The following is a 19,341-nucleotide window of genomic DNA, read 5'->3' as shown; positions in this document are numbered from 1 at the left end:
GAGCGGGAAGCGAGTTCATGGTGCACAGCTGAAGAATGTGGGTGGGGGAAGCCGAGCCCCGCCCCCTTTTCCTTGGCGATGCCGTAGCCTTGAGGGATGGACTTGGCTGTGGTACTGCGTGGCCTAGCCCCTGCCCTCTTTTCTCCCCTCTTCCTTCCCTGATTGGCTGATCCCCGGTTGCTGCCAGCCTAGGCTGGGGACAGCGTCTTTACGCAGAGGAACGAGATCTAGAATAATGCACTTCCGGCATCATTTACCAGAGATTCTTTTTTTTTTTTTTTGCGGTACGCGGGCCTCTCACCGCTGTGGCCCCTCCCGTTGCGGAGCACAGGCTCCAGACCCGCAGGCTCAGCGGCCATGGCTCATGGGCCCAGCCGCTCCGCGGCATGTGGGATCTTCCCGGACCGGGGCACGAACCCGTGTCCCCTTCATTGGCAGGCGGACTCCCAACCACTGCGCCACCAGGGAAGCCCTACCAGAGATTCTTTAAAGGAAGCTCTCGGGTGTTCCTCCCGCCACCTCACACAGGCAGGCACACGTCAGGGCTGACCGCCCACGGCCCTCTGCTTTTTAAGCTTCTGTGTACTTTGACCTTCATCCTTTTTCCGGTAGGTAGGTGTGCTTACTCAGATGTTAAAGGTGGGGAGGATGGATGAGGCAGATAAGAAGTAAGTGTAGCATCCGCTGCCACTGCCCCGGGACCGCCGCTGCCCCGGGACCGGACCGGACCGGAGCCTCACACCAGCCATCACGCCCGTCCCTGGGGGGTTAGTCCCGACCGTAGCCCGCCTCGTGTTTTCCCTTCCTTGGGGCTTCTGACTACGTGCACAGCTGTTATTTCATTCTGTCTTATTTTATTTTAGTATGGCCAACTTGAAAATCGAACTGTCAAAACTGGACAGTGAGGCCTGGCCTGGGGCGTTGGACATTGAGAAGGAGAAGCTGATGCTGATTAACGAGAAAGAAGAACTTCTGAAAGAGCTTCAGTTCGTCACCCCAGAGAAGCGCACCCCGGACGAGCTGGAGAGCCTGGGTGCCGAGAGGCAGCGGCTGGAGAAGGAGCTGCTGTCAGTCCGGGGGGCGCCCAGCCGAGCTCTGGCCGAGAGGTGCGTTCCCCTCCCCGGGCCCCAGGTGGCTAACCCGTGGGGGGCTCAGCTGGGCCTCCAGGCCGTTCTCCCTGGTCTGCGGAAATCTCAGAGGCCTCAGCCCTTAGTGGACTGAGGAATTCTTCCTGTAGAGCAGTAAAGCACACCCTGCTTAGTCCCCATGGTTCCTCTACGCTTTTGGGGAACATGAAAATGCCTGAGACAGATGTTGAATAACTAAGGAATGTTGACAGAAAACCAGGAATGCAGTCCATCGCTGACCGAGGCTGATAACAGTGGCTGTAAACTATTGCACTCTGATAAGAGAGATTATCTGGACTGTTAGAGCGGCTGAAGCTTCCTATTCTGGCTTTATTACTCACAAGAATGCAAAAGTTTATTGCTTTTCATTTCACAAGGAAAAGACAACTTGCTCCCTTTGATATCTCAGCAGGTCACAAAATGTTCACTTGGATTTTGTTTGTCAATTGAAACCCTCCTCTGAAGCAGGAGAAAATATAAAGGAAAATGCTTTAAGCAATTTTCTCATCTTTCTGTGGGAAGGTGTAAATTGATCACTTAATCTAAAAACTCCAGTTCTGTAGGCAGATCAGCTGGACTCTTAAGCAGGGAACCCCTGTGTGTGTTTGCCGTGAGGACACCTGCACAGCAGCCCTGTGTCCAGGCCTTGCTGACTAATGGTCAGACACCTGTTTACCTGTTTCAGCCATAGACCATGTGGCCCTTTAGAACCACGGCGCATCCATCTTTTAGGCCAACAAGTAAGGAGCAGAATGAAGGGGGAGAGATTCACATTTGCGTAACTTCAAGTGACCTGGGAATAAGTTTAAAATACCCACCCATAATCCAGTCACTTTTTTTTTTTAACTTCTTGCCTTCTTGCCTTCTAATTCCTTGTCTTCTATAAATGTTTAAGGTTGTGTGTCAACATAATATCAAAACATTTGAAAAGTGTGGTGGTGGAGGAGACGGGGGAGGGAAGAACCTCTGACATTCCTGGTGAGGTATTAGCATGAGCACTTGTTTAACCGTGTGAGTTAAAATGCTGCTGGAGATAACGCATAGCTACAGCATCACAGCTTTAGGGAGCGTGAAAAAGTATCAAAGGGGGAACCCCCTACAGATGCCATCCTTTCACCATCTTAAATAATTCTCATCACCCACCTGCCCCTGCTTCTCCTCCCCTCCCGCTCTGACATCTCTAGAAGGTGTCAGCAATGCTGGCCAGGTAGGGAGCCATCCGACCAAGACCACAAGGAACAAAAAGAAAGGGCGAGAAGGCAGAATTCAGTTGTTTTCCTGAGTTACCTCGATGTTGTATGTGAGTGCCTGTGTCTGTGTTTCTTAAATTCCGAGGATAAACGTTTGATAATCATCAGCAAATATGATGAAATGGTTCGCTTTGTGTGGCTCGTAGATAAAACACCAGTGATCTTTTGTGTTATGTCACCCTTAATAAATGTCATATAATTATACCTGTGTAACGTACGGACATCTGACATCTCAGCTGTCCTACTCTGCAGTATCTGAATCCGGGAAGGGCCCTACCAGTGGACTTTACATTTTTTCTGGGAGAGAAAGAAAACAGGCGTGTGTTTCTTTGTTTGAATCAGCTTTTACAGGCATGATGTCTTGTCTTTTTTTTCTTTTTTTGGCCGGGCCATGTGGCATGCGGGATCTTAGCTCCCCGACCAGGGATAGAACCCGTGCTCCCTGCACTGGGAGTGTGGAGTCCTAACCACCGGACTGCCAGGGGAGTCCCTTGTTGGTCTTTTTCATTAGGACTGGAGCTTCAAAAATGACTAATGAAGTAACGTTAAAAATATAGTTTAAGTGCCTAGACTTTGGCTTTTATACTTTTGTTTGCACACACATAATAACTGTCAAAATTCCAGCAGAAACAGTAGGCTTGATCTCATCCGGAAGAGGAGCTATAAAATATTTATACAAAATAATTCTCTATCTAGTGAGATCCAGCCGTGGGGTTTGAGTTGCACAGGGAGTAATGGGGGCCATCCACGGGTTTGGATGGCCCTCTGACTCACGACCGCGCATGGGCCCACGTCCCACAATTGAGATCTTAGCAGGAAGGGAAATGTGTATGTTTCATATTTGTGATATGTTGGCTGTCTGAGTCAAGTCATTTAGCATTACAGAAAATGGACACCAGCTTCCTCTGTGCTGTCCACGGCCAAAAGCAGAGCCCCGTGATAAAGCAGGGTGAGGGCAGAGCCCCGTGATAAAGCAGGGTGAGGGCAGAGCCCGTGATAAACCAGGGTGAGGCTGAGGGACTCACACTTTCTTGCTGGAGCGCCTTGCAGTTTTCTCACTGCTCTCCTTGGCTGCAAAACGGCCCAGCATTCCCTGTGCAAGAGAGCAGAACCCCTGCGAAGTGCACCCGGAGTCCTTCGTTTCCCAGTGGGCACAGCACGGTGTGGCTTTGGGCTTTGGTGGTGGTGGTGGTTTCACTTTACTCCCCATATGCTCTCCCCGTTTCCTACCCTTCACCAACCTCATCGTTGCTTCCCACTGCCTGTGTATGTTCCTGCTGTGCTTGTCGTTGCTCTTGAGCTGAAACGGGATCATCCCCCCAGCCAGAAGGCCCGAGAAGCCCTCTGCAGGCAGTGTATTTCCTCGGTGCTCCAGCAGGAGGTCGAGGGAGACACCTCTGGGAACTTGACATTCACTGTGTCAGACTTCGTTTCATCGCAGAGCAAACGGTGCTTCACCGACCCCAGACCCCCTCCGTTTCTTCTCGGTACCTACACGCCTGTCAGACAAGCACTTGCTGCTTCCCCCAAATTATCCTGTTTCCCACTTACATTGTGGGTTTCTCATTATTTCAGGGGTGGCCTCAGGCGAGATTCTGAGTCATTGCTGAATTTTGGTCTCTGAAGGAGCTAAACTCACATGAATTTTCAGCCGCTGTGTGAGCTCCCAGAGTCCCCCAGCTGTGCCCACCAGCCCCGTCCTCAGTGTCGCCTACTCGCGGGACTGCCCGCGGAGACGGAGCTCGCCCCCTAGTGGTCATAAAGCGCATCGGGAACGAGAAATTGCTCTCAAATGAAAAAAAGACTTGTTACACATCCTTCTATACTTTCCTTACAGTTATTGAAATTCCTTAAACTCTGTGCTTTTCTGTGGCTGATAAGATCTTAACATTGCTCCTTCCTTTTTCACAAATCTTAGGGGTTTTGCCTTGCATCTTGCCAGGGTGTCTTGTTTCTTAATCATATGAATGTTTTTGCCACTGATTCTGAAAAAGTTCTTATAGCAAGTGGACGGGGGGTATGAGTGTCATATATTTTTTAATGGAAAAGGAACTTCTTACTTCTGTAGATGACATGGAGCTTTCCCCCTCAGGGCACCGAGGGCAGAGGTGGAGGGTGCAAGGGCCCCCTTGTCTTGTCCAGGGCAGCTGGGCAGGGGTGTGGAACAGCGGGACCGTGGGAGGGGTCTTTCGGGGTCAGGTTGAAGAGGTCTTTCTCACCCAGGAGGAGTAGCAGGATGGGGGTTGGAGAAGGGTGAGGAGAGACAGGGGCGCACCCTCCTGAGGGGGCTGACATCTCAGCAGTTTCTTCTAGTCCCTGGTCCAGAGGAAGTGGGGGAGGTCATTTCCCAGGAAGGATACCAGGAACCAGCTCCCACTGGGAGAGGCTCTGATTCCATCAGAGACAGAAGGTGCAGTGCTTGACAGAGGACAGCCACAGGGTTGCCGGCAGGGTTTCAGGGAGACACCTCTGGGAACTTGACATTCGCTGTGTCAGACTTAGTTTCATCGCAGAGCAAACGGTGCTTCACCGACCCCAGACCCCCTCCGTTTCTTCTCGGTACCCACACGCCTGTCAGAAAAGCACTTGCTGTTTCCCTCAAATTATCCTGTTTTCCACTTACATTGTGGGTTTCTCATTATTTCAGGGGTGGCCTTAGGTGAGATTCTGGGTCTTCGTTTCTGTGCGAGGGCTTTCTCCAGTTGCGACGAGCGGGGGCCACTCTTCATCGCGGTGCGTGGGCCTCTCACTGTCGCGGCCTCTCTTGTTGCGGAGCACAGGCTCCAGACACGCAGGCTCAGTAGTTGTGGCTCACGGGCCTAGTTGCTCCGCGGCATGTGGGATCTTCCCAGACCAGGGCCCGAACCCGTGTCCCTGCATTGGCAGGCAGATTCTCAACCACTGCGCTACCAGGGAAGCCCCCTACTTTTTGACATTCACTAGACCTCCCCAGGGCCTTCTTTAAGCTTCTTCCAATGACGTGATCTAGACACCTGCAGGGAGGGGACCGGGGAGGGGCGCCGGGCTCTCCAGGCAGCCTGGGTAGAGGAGGGAGAAAGAGCCCGAGCCTGCCCTCTGGGAGCCTAGGGTTCAACTGGGGAACACAGGCCAGGCCTCAGTTCAAGTCAACCGGGAAAGGTCTGGAAGGGCAGCACCTGAGCCATTGCCAGAGGAGGGCCTGGGGGGACCATCACATGGGACTGACTGGAATGGGAAAGATTTGGATTTAAATTTCAGCATGAAACACACTGTGTTGCCCTGAAGCCTCCTTACCATACCAGAAAAGCCTTCATTTGTGTGTGTGGGACTTGGTTTTAAAACTTACTTCAAAAGTATTGCTCCGGGCTTCCCTGGTGGCGCAGTGGTTAAGAGTCCGCCTGCCGATGCAGGGGACCACGGGTTCGTGCCCCGGTCCGGGAAGATCCCACATGCCGCGGAGCGGCTAGGCCCGTGAGCCATGGCCGCTGAGCCTGTGCGTCCGGAGCCTGTGCTCCGAAACGGGAGAGGCCACAACAGTGAGAGGCCCGCGTACCGCAAAAAAAAAAAAAAAAAAGTATTGCTCCTGTATCAGGAGACATGGGTTTTAGTAGATTCGGGGACTTTCTCTGGACCTTTATGTACCTTCTATTTCAGTTAATCTACTTTGAATTAATATTTTTTCCTGGTTGAGTTTTTGTTTATATTTAGGAGATTAAAAAAAAACGTGGTGGTTTTCTGGGTCCCATTCTGCTCATTTCAATGACGTCTAAAACTCCTGACACAGACAGTATACTTGATATATTTAAAAATGGCTTACTCAAGTACACAATTCCATAATACTCAGATTTTTTTTCTAAAAAATCCTCATAAAAACTTGTTCAGCTGAATGTGGATGAAATTTCATGAAAATCCAGTACAGGTGATGAGAGGTGCCGTCCATGGGAGAAAGGAAATCACTTTTATGTCTTTTTCTTGCTTAAACAGTTAAGCCCAAATTAGCTCACACTGGCAATATGGACTAATTTGTTTCTTCATCGCCAACATTCTCATCAAAATAAGATTGGAATTTGTATCACTAACTATGATTTTGGAACAGCCCTTACCAAGTTCAGTACTCAGATGATCTTTTCTAATTCCCCGTTACTGCAGTCAAGTGTTTTAGTAACGGAAGCTCAAGTCTCAAGCCTGCAGAAGGCTCTTTAATCTTTGTTCGGTTCTTTCGTTGTTCTTTTCCTCCCCACTGTCTTCCCCTAACTTGTAAGAGCGTGAGGTGCTCCTACCCATTTAAGAAAACCTTAGACTACCAACATTTTACAAGTTCTCAGTAATGCCGGCCTTTTGGTGCCGTCCTTCGCCCAGTGGCCGTGGACGGCTCTGCCCACTTTCCTTCTGGCAGGTGGCTCTGTTTTCTCTGTGTCGAGTTCATTTGGATCTCACAAGGGGAAAATAATAAGGATCTTTCTTTTCTTTCAGAATCTTTCTTTTCCTGCTTGGTCATAGTTCTGTGAAAATAAATTCATTTCTTTTTCTTGTCTAGATTGAAATTGGAAGAGCGAAGGAAAGAGCTGCTACAGAAACTTGAAGAAACTACTAAATTAACTACATATTTGCATTCACAACTTAAAAAGTAAGCCTGTTTGCTTCTTGAGGGGAACATTTTTGTTGACTGCATCCAGGCATGTTGTAGTTCATCTTTGATTACTTTTCTCTATATTTTCAATGACTTAAAAGTAGGAAAATTGTTATACTAATACAGTTAAAACTCGGATGACCACATTTAAAGATGCAGGGATTTGGGTTTGGTTTATTTTTGTTTCATGAACCCCAAGGTCCTTTTTGGAACATGTTTGAAATGTGTTGGGAAGAAGATGTATTTCAACTATCAGGACATACTTAGGAAAATGACACATTTCTCCACGTCATCCCTTCTTTTAAAAAGGGAAGGTGGGGGAGATTTGCCTGAAAATATACATCCTGAAATATACATAGAAAGAGGAGGAAGGCAGTGAGCCCAGGGGCCTTTGTCTTTAGAAGCTGGCCTCTTCCTTTCTCAAAATAAAAAGTTTGATTCTTTAAAAGTAGAGTCACTGCATTAACCCTTCATGCTGTTGGGTTCATTACACCTCCCTCCCACTTCTGTATTTTTTCTTAGTCTGCCATGGTGCTTTTTTTTTTGCGGTACACGGACCTCTCACTGCTGTGGCCTCTCCCGTTGCGGAGCACAGGCTCCGGACACGCAGGCCCAGTGGCCATGGCTCACGGGCCCAGCCGCTCCGCTGCATGTGGGATCTTCCTGGACCGGGGCACGAACCCATGTCCCTGCATCGGCAGGCGGACTCTCAACCACTGCGCCACCAGGGAAGCCCAACTTCTGTATTTTTTAATTGCATAGTTGCTTCTGGATATTTATGCAGGTAGATTTATCAGTAGGTATTTGATTGCTTTTTAAAATCTTTGTAACTTTTGCACAAGGGGGATGATTTTTAATGAGCAGGATTGCTGCTTAAAGAGTCTTCAGAGAGTCAGGTTGGAAGCATTCACGAATACACTTGGAAACGTGTGGGGTGACAGCAAGTTCTCTTACCCCGGTCGTTGACTCTGCTCTTTGGTGTCACGGGGTTTCTTTCCTCTCGGCCCGAAGGAGCCGGCAGGGTTCTCCACATCATCCCGGTTTTTACAGCTGTGCTTTCCCCTCCCAGCCTCTCCGCCAGCACGCTGTCCATGTCGTCCGGGAGCAGCCTGGGCTCGCTGGCCTCCAGCCGGGGGTCTCTGAACACGTCCAGCAGAGGGTCCCTCAACTCCCTCAGCTCCAGCGAGCTCTACTACACCAGTCAGGGCGACCAGCTGGACCCGGATTATCAGTATAAACTGGACTTCCTCCTGCAGGAGAAAGGTGGCTACATTCCTTCCGGACCCATCACCACCATCCACGAACACGAAGTGGCCAAGTCCCCCAGCCAGCCTGGCCGGAGCGGTCCCTGTGTGGCAGCGGCCGCGGCCCCGGGCCGCGCCCCCGCCCTGCCCGAGGCCCCCACGTCCGTGGCGTCCCTGTCCTCCCGGTCCTCCCTTTCCTCCCTGTCCCCGCCGGGCTCTCCCTTGGTCTCAGAAGGCACGTTCCCCCTGTCTCCCCACGACGTCGTCCCTCTCCATCACTTCTCTGCTGACCTTGAGGACTGTGAATTGAGCAGCCACTTTGCAGACATTGGCCTCGGAGAAGATCAGCCGTTGCTGGACTCTGACCCGGGAGGAGCTCCCCCGTCTCTCTCAGAAGATAAGGACCTCACCGAACGCGCCAGGGCGCTGCCGCATGAAGGGCCTGCAGGTAAACGGAGACCCTTGCTCTCGCGCATCCCTCTTGACCGTTTCACGGAGAGTGACCGGAGATTACTTTTTCCACGGAAACAAAGGGTATATGTCCCCCTTCTCTTTCTGCTGCTCTTTTCTCATTTTGGCTTCATTTGGGAAAGAATGTTTATTAATAAACCTGCACATTTTTTCTTGATCAAACGCAAATCCCCTTCCGTATTTGATAGATTTAATCATCGAGCATCCACTCTGTCGTGTAGAACCCCACTGTGTATGGCATCTGCCCGGGAACACATTCTGTGAACGTACTTCGTGCTTGCAAATAGGTTCTGGTTCTGAAATAGCAAGAAAGGGAAGAGGACCTTCTTTTCAAACTTGGCCTAAAACAGATGAAAACCAAGGCAATTAGCATACCAGCTAATTAGTACCGAGGTTCAACGTTTAGGTTGCTGTGGGAATTCTATATAAATAACGATGAGTTTTGCTTCATGCCGGACTCTCCCTCTCTGCGGAAAGTTACTGGGCAGAAAGCCGGTTCCCATGCGTGGTGTCACCCTGCCCTCTTGTGGCCACGGTACTAGTTGCAGCCCAAGAGAGCGCAGTGGCCTGAGTCCTTACTGCTGCACCTGTGCTCACAGAGACCCAAACAGAGGGAGAGTTTAATATTTTTAATTGTTTGCCGTTGCAAGGCAGAAGGTTTTACTATACTAGATGTGGTTGTAAGGAGAACGGGGTGGTACCTTGTTTGGCAGGTGATCGCAGTTGGGCTCCGAGGAGCCGGCCCCAAACCAAATGAGAAACAAAGTCCAGTGCTGGTCCCAGGAGGCCTGCTCAGAGCCACACAGGCCCCTGCGCGTCCACAGCGCAGGAGAACACAGGCTCTTTCGAAGGATTTTCCTGCTGTTTCCGTAAGCATATTTATTTTGTCCTTTTGGTCCTAGGAATTCTAGGTGTTAATCGATTGGCCATTTCAGATGTTTAGAGAGGTAGGGGGATCCATCTCGTGTGTGTGGTTTCAAACACTGAGGACTGAGCCACCGCCTGCCAGTGGCCTGGGGCAGAGACAGCGTAGGAGATGCTGTGTGGTTTGTGTGCTGCCCGCCTGGCAGGTGCCAACAAGTGATGTGTTGTTGGAATAATAACCGCAAAGAAAATAGCACAGGAGCGCCGCTTACCTAATGGCTCCAGCAACGCAGAAACCTGCCTTGGGGCCTCGCGCGTGGCCCGGTCGGTGCGTGCTGCCCCTGAAGCCAGTCCGGACTGCCCTCGCGTCGCAGTGGCCCCGTAGGCCGGCCGTGCTCCTGCGAGCACGTCACCCGGCCTCTCGGGCTTGTTGTTCCTCATCTGCAAAGCGGGCACGAGGCAGTATCTACCTTGTGGGGTGCTGGAAGGGTTAGCGCTCTCATAATGCCTGGGAAGCACCCAGCCGTGCCTGGTTCTCGGCACTCAGCTCACAGTAACTAATGTTAACTGTATGACACTAAGGAATACAAAAACTCTGCTAAACCCAGTTCCTGTCACAAACCACCGACATTCACGAAAGGAGGACAGAGCAAGGGAGAAAGAAGGAAGAAAGTGGAGTGGTTTTATGCCACTCTTCTGTGCTTTGGACCTGAAGGATCTTACAGTTCTTGAGCATTTCAAAGCTGTTTTTGCTCTTCATGTACTTGGAGTGTTCCCTAGTGACCACCTGTCCACATTCAGTCAGTTTGGAGGGGCCAGTAAATGAGGCTGCGTGCTGGTGAAGCACGAGATGAGGGAGAGGACCTCCCGGGGTCTGCCCCGCCTGGCCGTCCTGAGGCACCGACGTCCCTGCGCTTCCCGCAGTGTCCGACGCCTCGCTCCCTACCCTTGATCTGCTCCCGTGTCTGTCTGAGGGGTCTGTGCCTGCAGAAGGGTATCTCCAGAGTGTCTATGAAACAACGTTTAACTTTTTAAATGCACGTTAGTTAGAAAACTGCTGTTAAAAAGTCACACTAGGGGAAAATATATCCAAGAGCTTTGTTTGCAAGTAATATTCAGTTTCACATGTGAAAACAACCGAAAGCATATATTTAACCCTAAGGACTAATTCTCTCCAGGTCAGGTCAGCGACACTCGGTCCGTGGGGGGGATGTCTGACCCTGGCATGGGGGCAGGTGGCTCGTGATAGTGACACTGGTCACCTGTCAGTGCTCTAGACTCTTGTTCAGCTAAAGTTGAGTTCCTTTTATATACATCTGACTGTCCAGCACCAGTCCCTGCTGGATGGCAGAAATCAAGTTGGAATAACTCCGAAGTCCTTCCGCAGTCAGTCTCTGTCATTGTCAAAGTCAGTTTCAGACTGCTGTGGTTATTCCTGGGGGTAATCAATAAATCACGTCATCACCTTCACCCCTCACAAAGAGGGGTGGGCGGAGAGAAGACACTTCATCATCGGGGAAAAAGCATTCCCACGGCCAGAAATAAAAGGGAAAATGCAGCAATCAATCCTGTAATCTGAAGCCTTAAAATTTAAACATCTTCACAAGATGTAAAGTCGTGACTCAGAAGGGGGACGAAATGCATACCAATATTGATCCCGATCGCCTGCCTGGGGATGAAAGAACGCCATGGGCTTGCAGCTTATTACACAGACACACAGCTTTAAACGAGGCTCCCTGCTCTCTGCAGGTTGCCGGGGTATGAATATGAGTCAGAGATCAAAAGTTAAGTGGTGGTTGGTGAAGATTCAGTAGCACAAAGTTTTTAATGGTATTAGCCAGTGAGGAATTCTGTAAGTCAAAGACTCTCTCTTTAATTTCTATTAGAGCAGCAGCTCAGGAGAGGGAGGCTGGAGAGAAGGGGCGAGCAAAAGAGGCGGAAACCTTTCTCTCCATTGAGCGCTAGAAGCTCTCATAGAAACGTCTCCAGTACTTGAGGGAGGCAGACAGCTTCTTACCCGCGACTGTGTTCTCTGCAGCGCGTACCGAGAAGGGGGAGGCAAGGGGCCCGGGAGAAAGTGTGCAGTTGATCCCTTCCCTTAAAATATCCAGGACAGAGGAACAGCCGATTCTTTCTCAACTAACTGGCATCCCAGGAACCTTATAAGTCGCAGTGCCTGGAATCCTTCACTTCTGTTGATTTGAATAGTAGCATCCTTGATTCTCAGGTCGAAAGTTCGTTTTGGATTTCTCAGAACCAAACCATGTGTGCATTTTGTACTTAACTTTTTCTAATTAGTGCTGTCACTCTCCCCTCCCTAGATGTGGAAAAATCATTACCAAAAAGAAGAGGAATCCACTTGCTTGGGGAGAAAACCACTTGCGTGTCGGCTGCGGTCTCGGATGAGTCCGTGGCCGGGGACAGCGGGGTGTACGAAGCTTTCGTGAAACAGTAAGGACCCAGCGTGGTGCCCTCTCCGCGCAGCCGGGCGCGGGGTGACAGACTGCGAGCGCGCTGCCCTTATTCCACTCTCTGCAGGGGAAAGGGCTGTAGGCATTAAAGAAGTGGCAGGCTGAAAATTCCAGGGATACCAGAACATCCCATCAGCAGGGAAATGAGGAACAGGCCGATATGCTCAAAGGCAGCCGAGCCTCTTAGAGACGTAAACTCGTTTTTAATGAGAGCGTTGCAGGGCTTGCCCAGTGCCTGTTTGGCGCGTCGTGAAGCGTTTCGTGTATGCAGATTTCGGAAAGCCTGGTGTATCTGGGGTACCATACACCCCGGGGAGGCTCTGGAAGCCCAGGCACCAGAAAGTCGTTCCCCTCAAGGCCCCGACGCAGACTCCTTGATAAGGTGAAGCAAGACTTTTACAAGTGAGCTTGCACTGGGGTCAGGTCCACTGGCTAGTAGAGGAGTGCTTTTTTTTGTTTTGTTTTGTTTTGTTTTTAGCTATGCCGTGTGGCTTGCACAGTCTTAGTCCCCTGCCCAGGAATGGAACCCGTGCCCCCTGCTTTGGGAGTGCAGAGTCCTAACCACTGGACCACTAGTGAAGTCCTGAGGAATTCTGTTAGTTCAGGTTTCCATTCAGAATCAGTAAGTGGCAGACAGCAATCGTAGCTCTGCACGTTTCCGTTCACGAACGTTCACCTGCACCTGCTGTTTCCCTGCCCCCAGGCCCAGTGAAGTCGAAGATGTCCTGTACAGTGAGGAGGACGTCGCCGTCACGGAGACGGCCCAGGTGCAGATCGGACTCAGGTGCGGATGTGCGCAGGAAGGGGCGCGTCTCGCCGCTGTGCGGTGACAAGTGGCCCATACTCTTCCTTATCTCATCAGCTTCTCTTTTGACAGATATGATGCAAAAAGGTCAAGTTTCATGGTGATTGTAGCACAACTCCGAAATCTTCATGCCTTCCTGATACCTCACACTTCAAAAGTGTAAGTAAAATCAGTGGAGGACAAATCAAAGAACTTGAGATTGTCCATAGGAGAATTTTCCATCGTAATGTAGCAATTCATCCAAGCGAAGATGTGGGAAAGACATAGCAGGGCCGACTGTGTCTTAATCGGCACTAGATAAAGGCGAAGAGGGGGTGATACGGGCCGATCCCCTCCTTTGGTTTTATGAACCATGCAGGGAGGAGGGAGGGCATATGGGGGAGCGGCTTGATCACCCCAGAGAGCCCGCTTCCCAGCACTGAGGTTAGGGATACCTGTCAGTAGTGTTCAGGGAGGACCGGCTGGTGATACCATCCGTGACTTCCCCCTCCTGATAAGTATGCTGAGATCTCGGAGCACACTGTGGACAGCCTTTTAATCTTCGAGTGGCCTGTCAGGGAAAGGACAGATCCGCCAGGGATCGAATGTGTGAACAGGGAGAGCCAACCCGCAAGTCCAGGCAAAACGACAGAATCCCCCAAGAACACGCACTTGCACGAAGCCCCTGATGTCGGGATGGGGCTGCCGGCAAACGTCCCGCCCCTGCCAGAGCAGGGCGCACGCAGGACGTCACAGGTGGCCTCCAGAGTGCGAGGCCAGGCCTCTGCTCCTGGCTGCCCTGCGGTCGCCTGTCTGCCTGGCCTGACCCTTCCTGAGCACATGGCAACGTGTTCTTAAACCCGTAACGAAAGCCTTGGTCTAAATATGGACACTGCTCAAGGCGACAACTAGCATGAAATATCCTCAGAGCCGTTCTTTCTTTCTCCTAACGTCAAACCTGTTTTTTTTTTATTATTAATGACGACAAGCAGAGTTGATGCGTCAGCGGGTTGGCGGCGGCCACAGGGTCTCTGTGAGTGACCCCCAACCCCCTCCCCAGCAGCAGAACGAGAGGAAAAGCACCCCAACTTTCCTTCCCCTATGCCTTTGGTTCCTAACCCTGTAAAGTCTCACTTTCTTCACTCGGAACCATTTGAGGATGGTGTAAATGGTTAGGCCACCGGGACAAGGTGAACTGAGTCTGGAGAAACAGAACATCCCGTCCCTGCCGCCCACCTCTCTAAAATACCTCCCTTTGTTGCTTTTCCATGAAGGCAGGGAAAGAAGATTTCTTCTGCTGCATCTCCAGCCTTAACGACTGTGGCCCAGGGTCCACTAGGCTTTTAATGCTGAATCTCCATAATCAATGTTGATACAAACTACGGAAATAATGTGGCCTTCCTCCGTTCTTCATGTGAATTTACAGTTTTTATAATTGGAGAAAGATGCTCTTCAGAATATGAATTAGAAAGCCTGGAAATGGGGGAGTGGGGAGGGATTTAATGGGTGTTCTCTTTCTGGTATTTAAAAGAAGATACCTCATGCTGTTTCCAGGAATTGTCAATCCTCGTGTAATGCGTGCTCAGAAAACTCACTTTTAAAGTAGTATTACTACCAAACGTAAGGTAGATAGCTAGTGGGAAGCAGCCGCATAGCACAGGGAGATCAGCTCGGTGCTTTGTGACCACCTAGAGGGCTGGGATAGGGAGGGTGGGAGGGAGACGCAAGAGGGAGGGAATATGGGGACATATGTATACGTATAGCTGATTCACTTTGTTATACAGCAGAAACTAACACACCATTGTAAAGCAATTCTACTCCAATAAAGATGTTAAAAAAGAGAGTAAAAAAATAAATAAAGTAGTATTAGAAGTTATTGTTTATCTCTGACTCTTCCTCAAAATATGACAAAGCGTAAAACGGTTTGTCATATCTGAGACTTCTGAGATGCTAGGCAGTGCTTTTTTGAACTTTTAAAATTCATCTGTTTTAAATTTTCTTAGCAATGTGCTACTAGCGTTTCTTTTCCTCTAGTAGGATAACGTGTTCCATTCCTGGGGAATGACCGTCAGCAGTTCTTGTTTAACACGCAGGACGAGTATTCTTTGGGACACAGTCACCCGTGTCTACTTGGTGTGTTCCTGCTTTCCCAGGTTCAGGTGGCAGTCACTGTGGAATGGTCAGGACACGGGCAGGTGGGACGTAAATCCGTCTGCCCCGTGGTCTTCGTTCCTCTCACTTCCCTACCACGTGCCTTTGCTGCAGCCCTGGGGCGGGCGGCAGGCTCGGCCTTGCATGATCGGAGCACCGGCGGGTTAAGAACAGAGCCTCCGTGCCCCTGAGCATGACGACCATGGTGGCAGCAGAGCTTTGGGTTGAGACGAAGTCCGTGTCCCTGTGCTTCTCTCCCAGGCAGATACTTTCAAACACCAGCTGTGAATCCAATATAATTGAACCAGTGAAATCCATTTCATCCTTGTTCTTTGCAGATACTTCAGAGTTGCTCTGCTTCCCTCCTCAACTGATGTCAGCTGTCTGTTTCGAACGAAAGTCCATCCAGCCGCGGAGTCCCTGTTATTTGGTGATGTGTTCAGAGTGGCCATCTCCCAGACAGCCCTGCAGCAGAAGACGCTGAGGGTGGATCTGTGCTCTGTCAGTAAACACCAAAGGGAAGAGTGCCTGGTAGGACTTTTCATCATCTCCATCATCAGATAACACTATCGGATATTCTGAGAATAATTTTCTAGTTGTTGTTTTGCCAGCCTCGATACTTCTACCGATCTGCCCAATGCCTCAGACACACCCAACAGTGGCTTCATTTTTTATCTGAAGTAGTGATTTCTGGTTTCCATTCTCTTATTCCAGACCTTTCAAATTTGCTTAGAAATTATGATTCTCTGTAAAATCTACTTTTTATTTCTAACCTTTAGATAAAGAAGAGCTTTGGCCTCTGTTAGGACCATCACTGTGGAGTATGCTTATTATTCCCAATACGAGTCTGGTGCTGGGTGTTTTGTATACATTATCTCATTTAATGCTCTTGACAGTCTTATGAAAAGGGTATGATGACCCCTATTTTCAGATGAAGGACTGCTTAGAGAAGTAATGCGTCCAGGGTCACACAGCTCATCAATGATGGAGAGATATCAAAGGGGCATCCCACACCTAACTGACTGCTACAGATTCAAGCAGGGCACTGAGTATAGTTCCTTCATTCAGCTCGTTCTCCCAGCCATGGTGTTAGAGCTTCTAGGAAGTCTTAAGTGTTACTGTTTAGAGCAATAGGATATTTAAATACTAATGCAGAAGACTTCACACATAGCTAATAGCAAGTTTAACACATCATTGCGCACAGTGACCAGAGCAGCATTACATAAGGTGTTCAAACAGGTGTCTAGAGGTGTGCCCAGGTGTTCAAGAAACACTGCAGTCTCCACTTGAAACCCGTGTAGCCCTAGGGTCAACCGTAATCCCGATCTAAAATCCAACCCTGGGGTTCTTTTGTGGTCCACTTATACACAGATTTTTTTTTTTTTTTTTCACTAAATTCACACTATAGTACTACATGATCCGTGGTTGGTTGAACCTGGGGATGTGGAACCTGACACGTGGAGGGCCAACTGTAAAGCAGACGTGGATTTTTGACTGCAGGATCAGGAGTGTTGTTGGCGTCCCTAACCCCACACTGTTCAAGAATCAGCTATATTTCTTATTTAGTCACACCGGGAAATATAAGACATTGCCAGGTTTTTAAAAAAATCCACCAGTGCTATATATCATGAGTATTGCTTTTTTTTTTTTAACTTGTCCAGTAATCTTAATTATATCAGAGGGAGCAAATATGAATTGAAACATTTTATTTTCTCTTGTTTTTTCTTTTTTTCCTTTCATTTCACATAGGCGGGAACTCAGATCAGCCTGGCAGATTTACCCTTTTCCAATGAGATTTTCACTCTGTGGTATAACTTGCTTCCTTCAAAGCAAATGCCGTGCAAAAAGAACGAAGATGAAACTGAGGATTCAGTATTTCAACCAAGCCAGCCACTAGTCGATTCTATAGACTTGGTGAGTCAGAGTTGGAGAAACACATCTCATTAAGACCTTTAGATCTGCAGCCCATCTGAAATTAATCTTTGTGCAAGGTTTGAGGTAGGGGTCAAGATTGTTGTTTACCCATATGATAGCCAGTTGACCCAGGATTGTTTGTTGAAAATACTTCCTTTCCTAGCTGCACTGCAGTGTCACTTTTGTCATAAGTCAGATATCCTCTATGTGTATAGTCTGTTCCTGAACTTTCTATTCTGTTCTGTTGACTTAGTCATCTATCTCTGTAGACAGTACAGTCATCTATCTCTGTAGACAGTACTATGCTTTTTCAAAGTGAAGGCTTTCAATAATTCATCATTTAGAATGGTTTTTCTGAGGCTGTTTACAGATAATTGCTATCAGATTAAGGAAGTTTCCTTCTCTTTCCAGTTTGCTAAGAGCTTTATTATGCATGGATATTGAATTTTATCAAGCATTTTTACTGTATCTCTTAAGAAGATTACGTGGTTATCTTCTTAACATTATTCTGTTAATGTAGTGGATTATACACTGATTGACTTTTGAATGTTAAATTGCCCTTGGATTCCTGGAATAAAACAGACTTCATTGTGTTGTATTTTATATGAATTTTTATACATATTCAATCATAGAGAATATTGAGATTTGCATGTGTTCCGTTTTAGCAAAAGTTCCATGTGCTCTTGAAAAGTATGTATTTTCTGCAGCTCAGGTTTGTTAATTTTGCTTTTCAAATCTTCTGCATTTACTGATTTTTCAATTTGCTTATTTTATCAATTATTAAGAGGTATAATAAAATCTCCAATTTGTGATTATAAATGTCTCTTTCTCCTTTTAGTTCTATTAATCTTTGCTTTATGTATTTTGTATCCAGGCTATTAGGTGAATATAAATCTAGCATTATGTTGTATCTTTCTGTTCAACTGACCTTTTTATCATTATAAATTATCCCTCTTTACCTCTAATAACACTTTTTGTCTGGTATCAGTAAGGCTGTATCAGTTCTTTTTGGCTAGCATTTGCATGGTTCACCTTTCATTATTCTTTTACTTTCAACCTTTCTGAGTTCTTATATTTAAAGTGTTTCACCTGTAAGCAGTACATAGTTGGTTTTGATTTTTTTTTTTTTTGGGTTACGCGGGCCTCTCACTGTTGTGGCCTCTCCCGTTGCAGAGCACGGGCTCCGGACGCGCAGGTTCAGCAGCCATGGCTCACGGGCCTAGCCGCTCCGTGACACGAACCCGTGTCCCCTGCATCGGCAGGCAGACTCTCAACCACTGCGCCACCAGGGAAGCTCCTGGTTTTGATTTTTTATCCAGTTTTTAAATCTTCATCTTTTAATTGAAATATTTCATTTATTTACACTTAATGCTATTAGTGATATATTTGGCTTTGAACCTGTCATCTTACTCTTTGTTTTCTTTTAGTCCTATCTCTGTTTCTTTTTTTCCTTCTTTTGGATTAATCAAGTATTTTAAAATTTTGGTTTTTCTTCTCCTAGACCATTAGTATTACAGTCTTTTCTTTTTTGCTGTTACCCTGATGATTACATCATGCATCCTTGACTTAGAAACTGTGTTAAATTAATGCTTTTGCTTTTTTTCAGACAGTGCAAAGATTTTTTTAAATTGAAATATATTTTAATTAATGTATTTTTAATTGACATATATACACTAATGTGTATAAAATGGATAACTAATAAGAACCTGTATAAAACAATAAATAAAATAAAATTCAAAAATTCCAAATTAAAAAAAAAGCAGCTGTTGGATTGCCTAAGGTAAAACTCACGGATGTATAATATTCTCTCCTGTAAGATTACTTACAAGAGTAATAGTGCTAGGGAAAATAGGTAGATGCAATGAAAAACAAATTAGGACTCAAAGTGAAACGTGTAAAAATTTAAACAGCCTGATACTTAAAAATTTCTATATAATAAGAAGGCTTCATTGACGTGTGTGTGTGTGTGTGTGTGTGTGTGTGTGTGTGTGTGTGTGTGTGTTTAACAAGCAACACTGCCCAGTTGGTCCAACAGTGTGGAAGAATTGACACTGATAAGCCATCAAACAAACACCTTTCTCAAGACATTTTCATTTGCTCCATCCCTAAAAAAAAAAAAAGAAAAGAAAAAGAAAAATACATTATTATTATTTTTTTTTGATGTGCAAAGATTTTTAAAGACTTAACTCCATGATTCCCTTTCCTCCTTGTGTGCAATTATTGGTCATATATTTTAGTTACATTTATTCTAAATCCCACAAGACATTATTATTATTGTTTTATTGACAATCAGTATTTATTTAGATTTTCCTATATCTTTACTCTTTCTGATGTATTCTTTTCCTTTTTGCATTATTGTGCTTCCAGTTTGGGTCATTTTCCTTATGCCTGGAGAATTTTCTTTAGTATTTCTTTTAGTACAGATCTATCGGCATCTTTGTTTTGATTTCATTTGT

The 19,341-nt window shown here is 47.4% G+C and overlaps 1 protein-coding gene across 4 annotated transcripts in view; it reads left to right on the top strand.

The window, feature by feature from the left end:
• Positions 1–19,341, top strand: part of WWC2 (WW and C2 domain containing 2) — a 166,756-nt gene that overhangs the window by 127,394 nt on the left and 20,021 nt on the right. For all 4 annotated transcript variants that reach the window (XM_067721811.1, XM_067721812.1, XM_067721813.1 and 1 more), the window contains 8 exons: positions 864–1,106; positions 6,894–6,983; positions 8,056–8,678; positions 11,887–12,016; positions 12,740–12,820; positions 12,914–13,000; positions 15,310–15,502; positions 16,721–16,885. In XM_067721811.1, the coding sequence (XP_067577912.1) occupies positions 864–1,106; positions 6,894–6,983; positions 8,056–8,678; positions 11,887–12,016; positions 12,740–12,820; positions 12,914–13,000; positions 15,310–15,502; positions 16,721–16,885 (1,612 nt within the window). The remainder of the gene's footprint in view (positions 1–863; positions 1,107–6,893; positions 6,984–8,055; positions 8,679–11,886; positions 12,017–12,739; positions 12,821–12,913; positions 13,001–15,309; positions 15,503–16,720; positions 16,886–19,341) is intronic.

Source organism: Pseudorca crassidens, chromosome 21, assembly GCF_039906515.1.
Source record: "Pseudorca crassidens isolate mPseCra1 chromosome 21, mPseCra1.hap1, whole genome shotgun sequence".
NCBI lineage: Eukaryota > Metazoa > Chordata > Mammalia > Artiodactyla > Delphinidae > Pseudorca > Pseudorca crassidens.
Note: the sequence above shows the minus strand (reverse complement) of the source record. Positions and strands in the feature narration are given on the sequence as shown.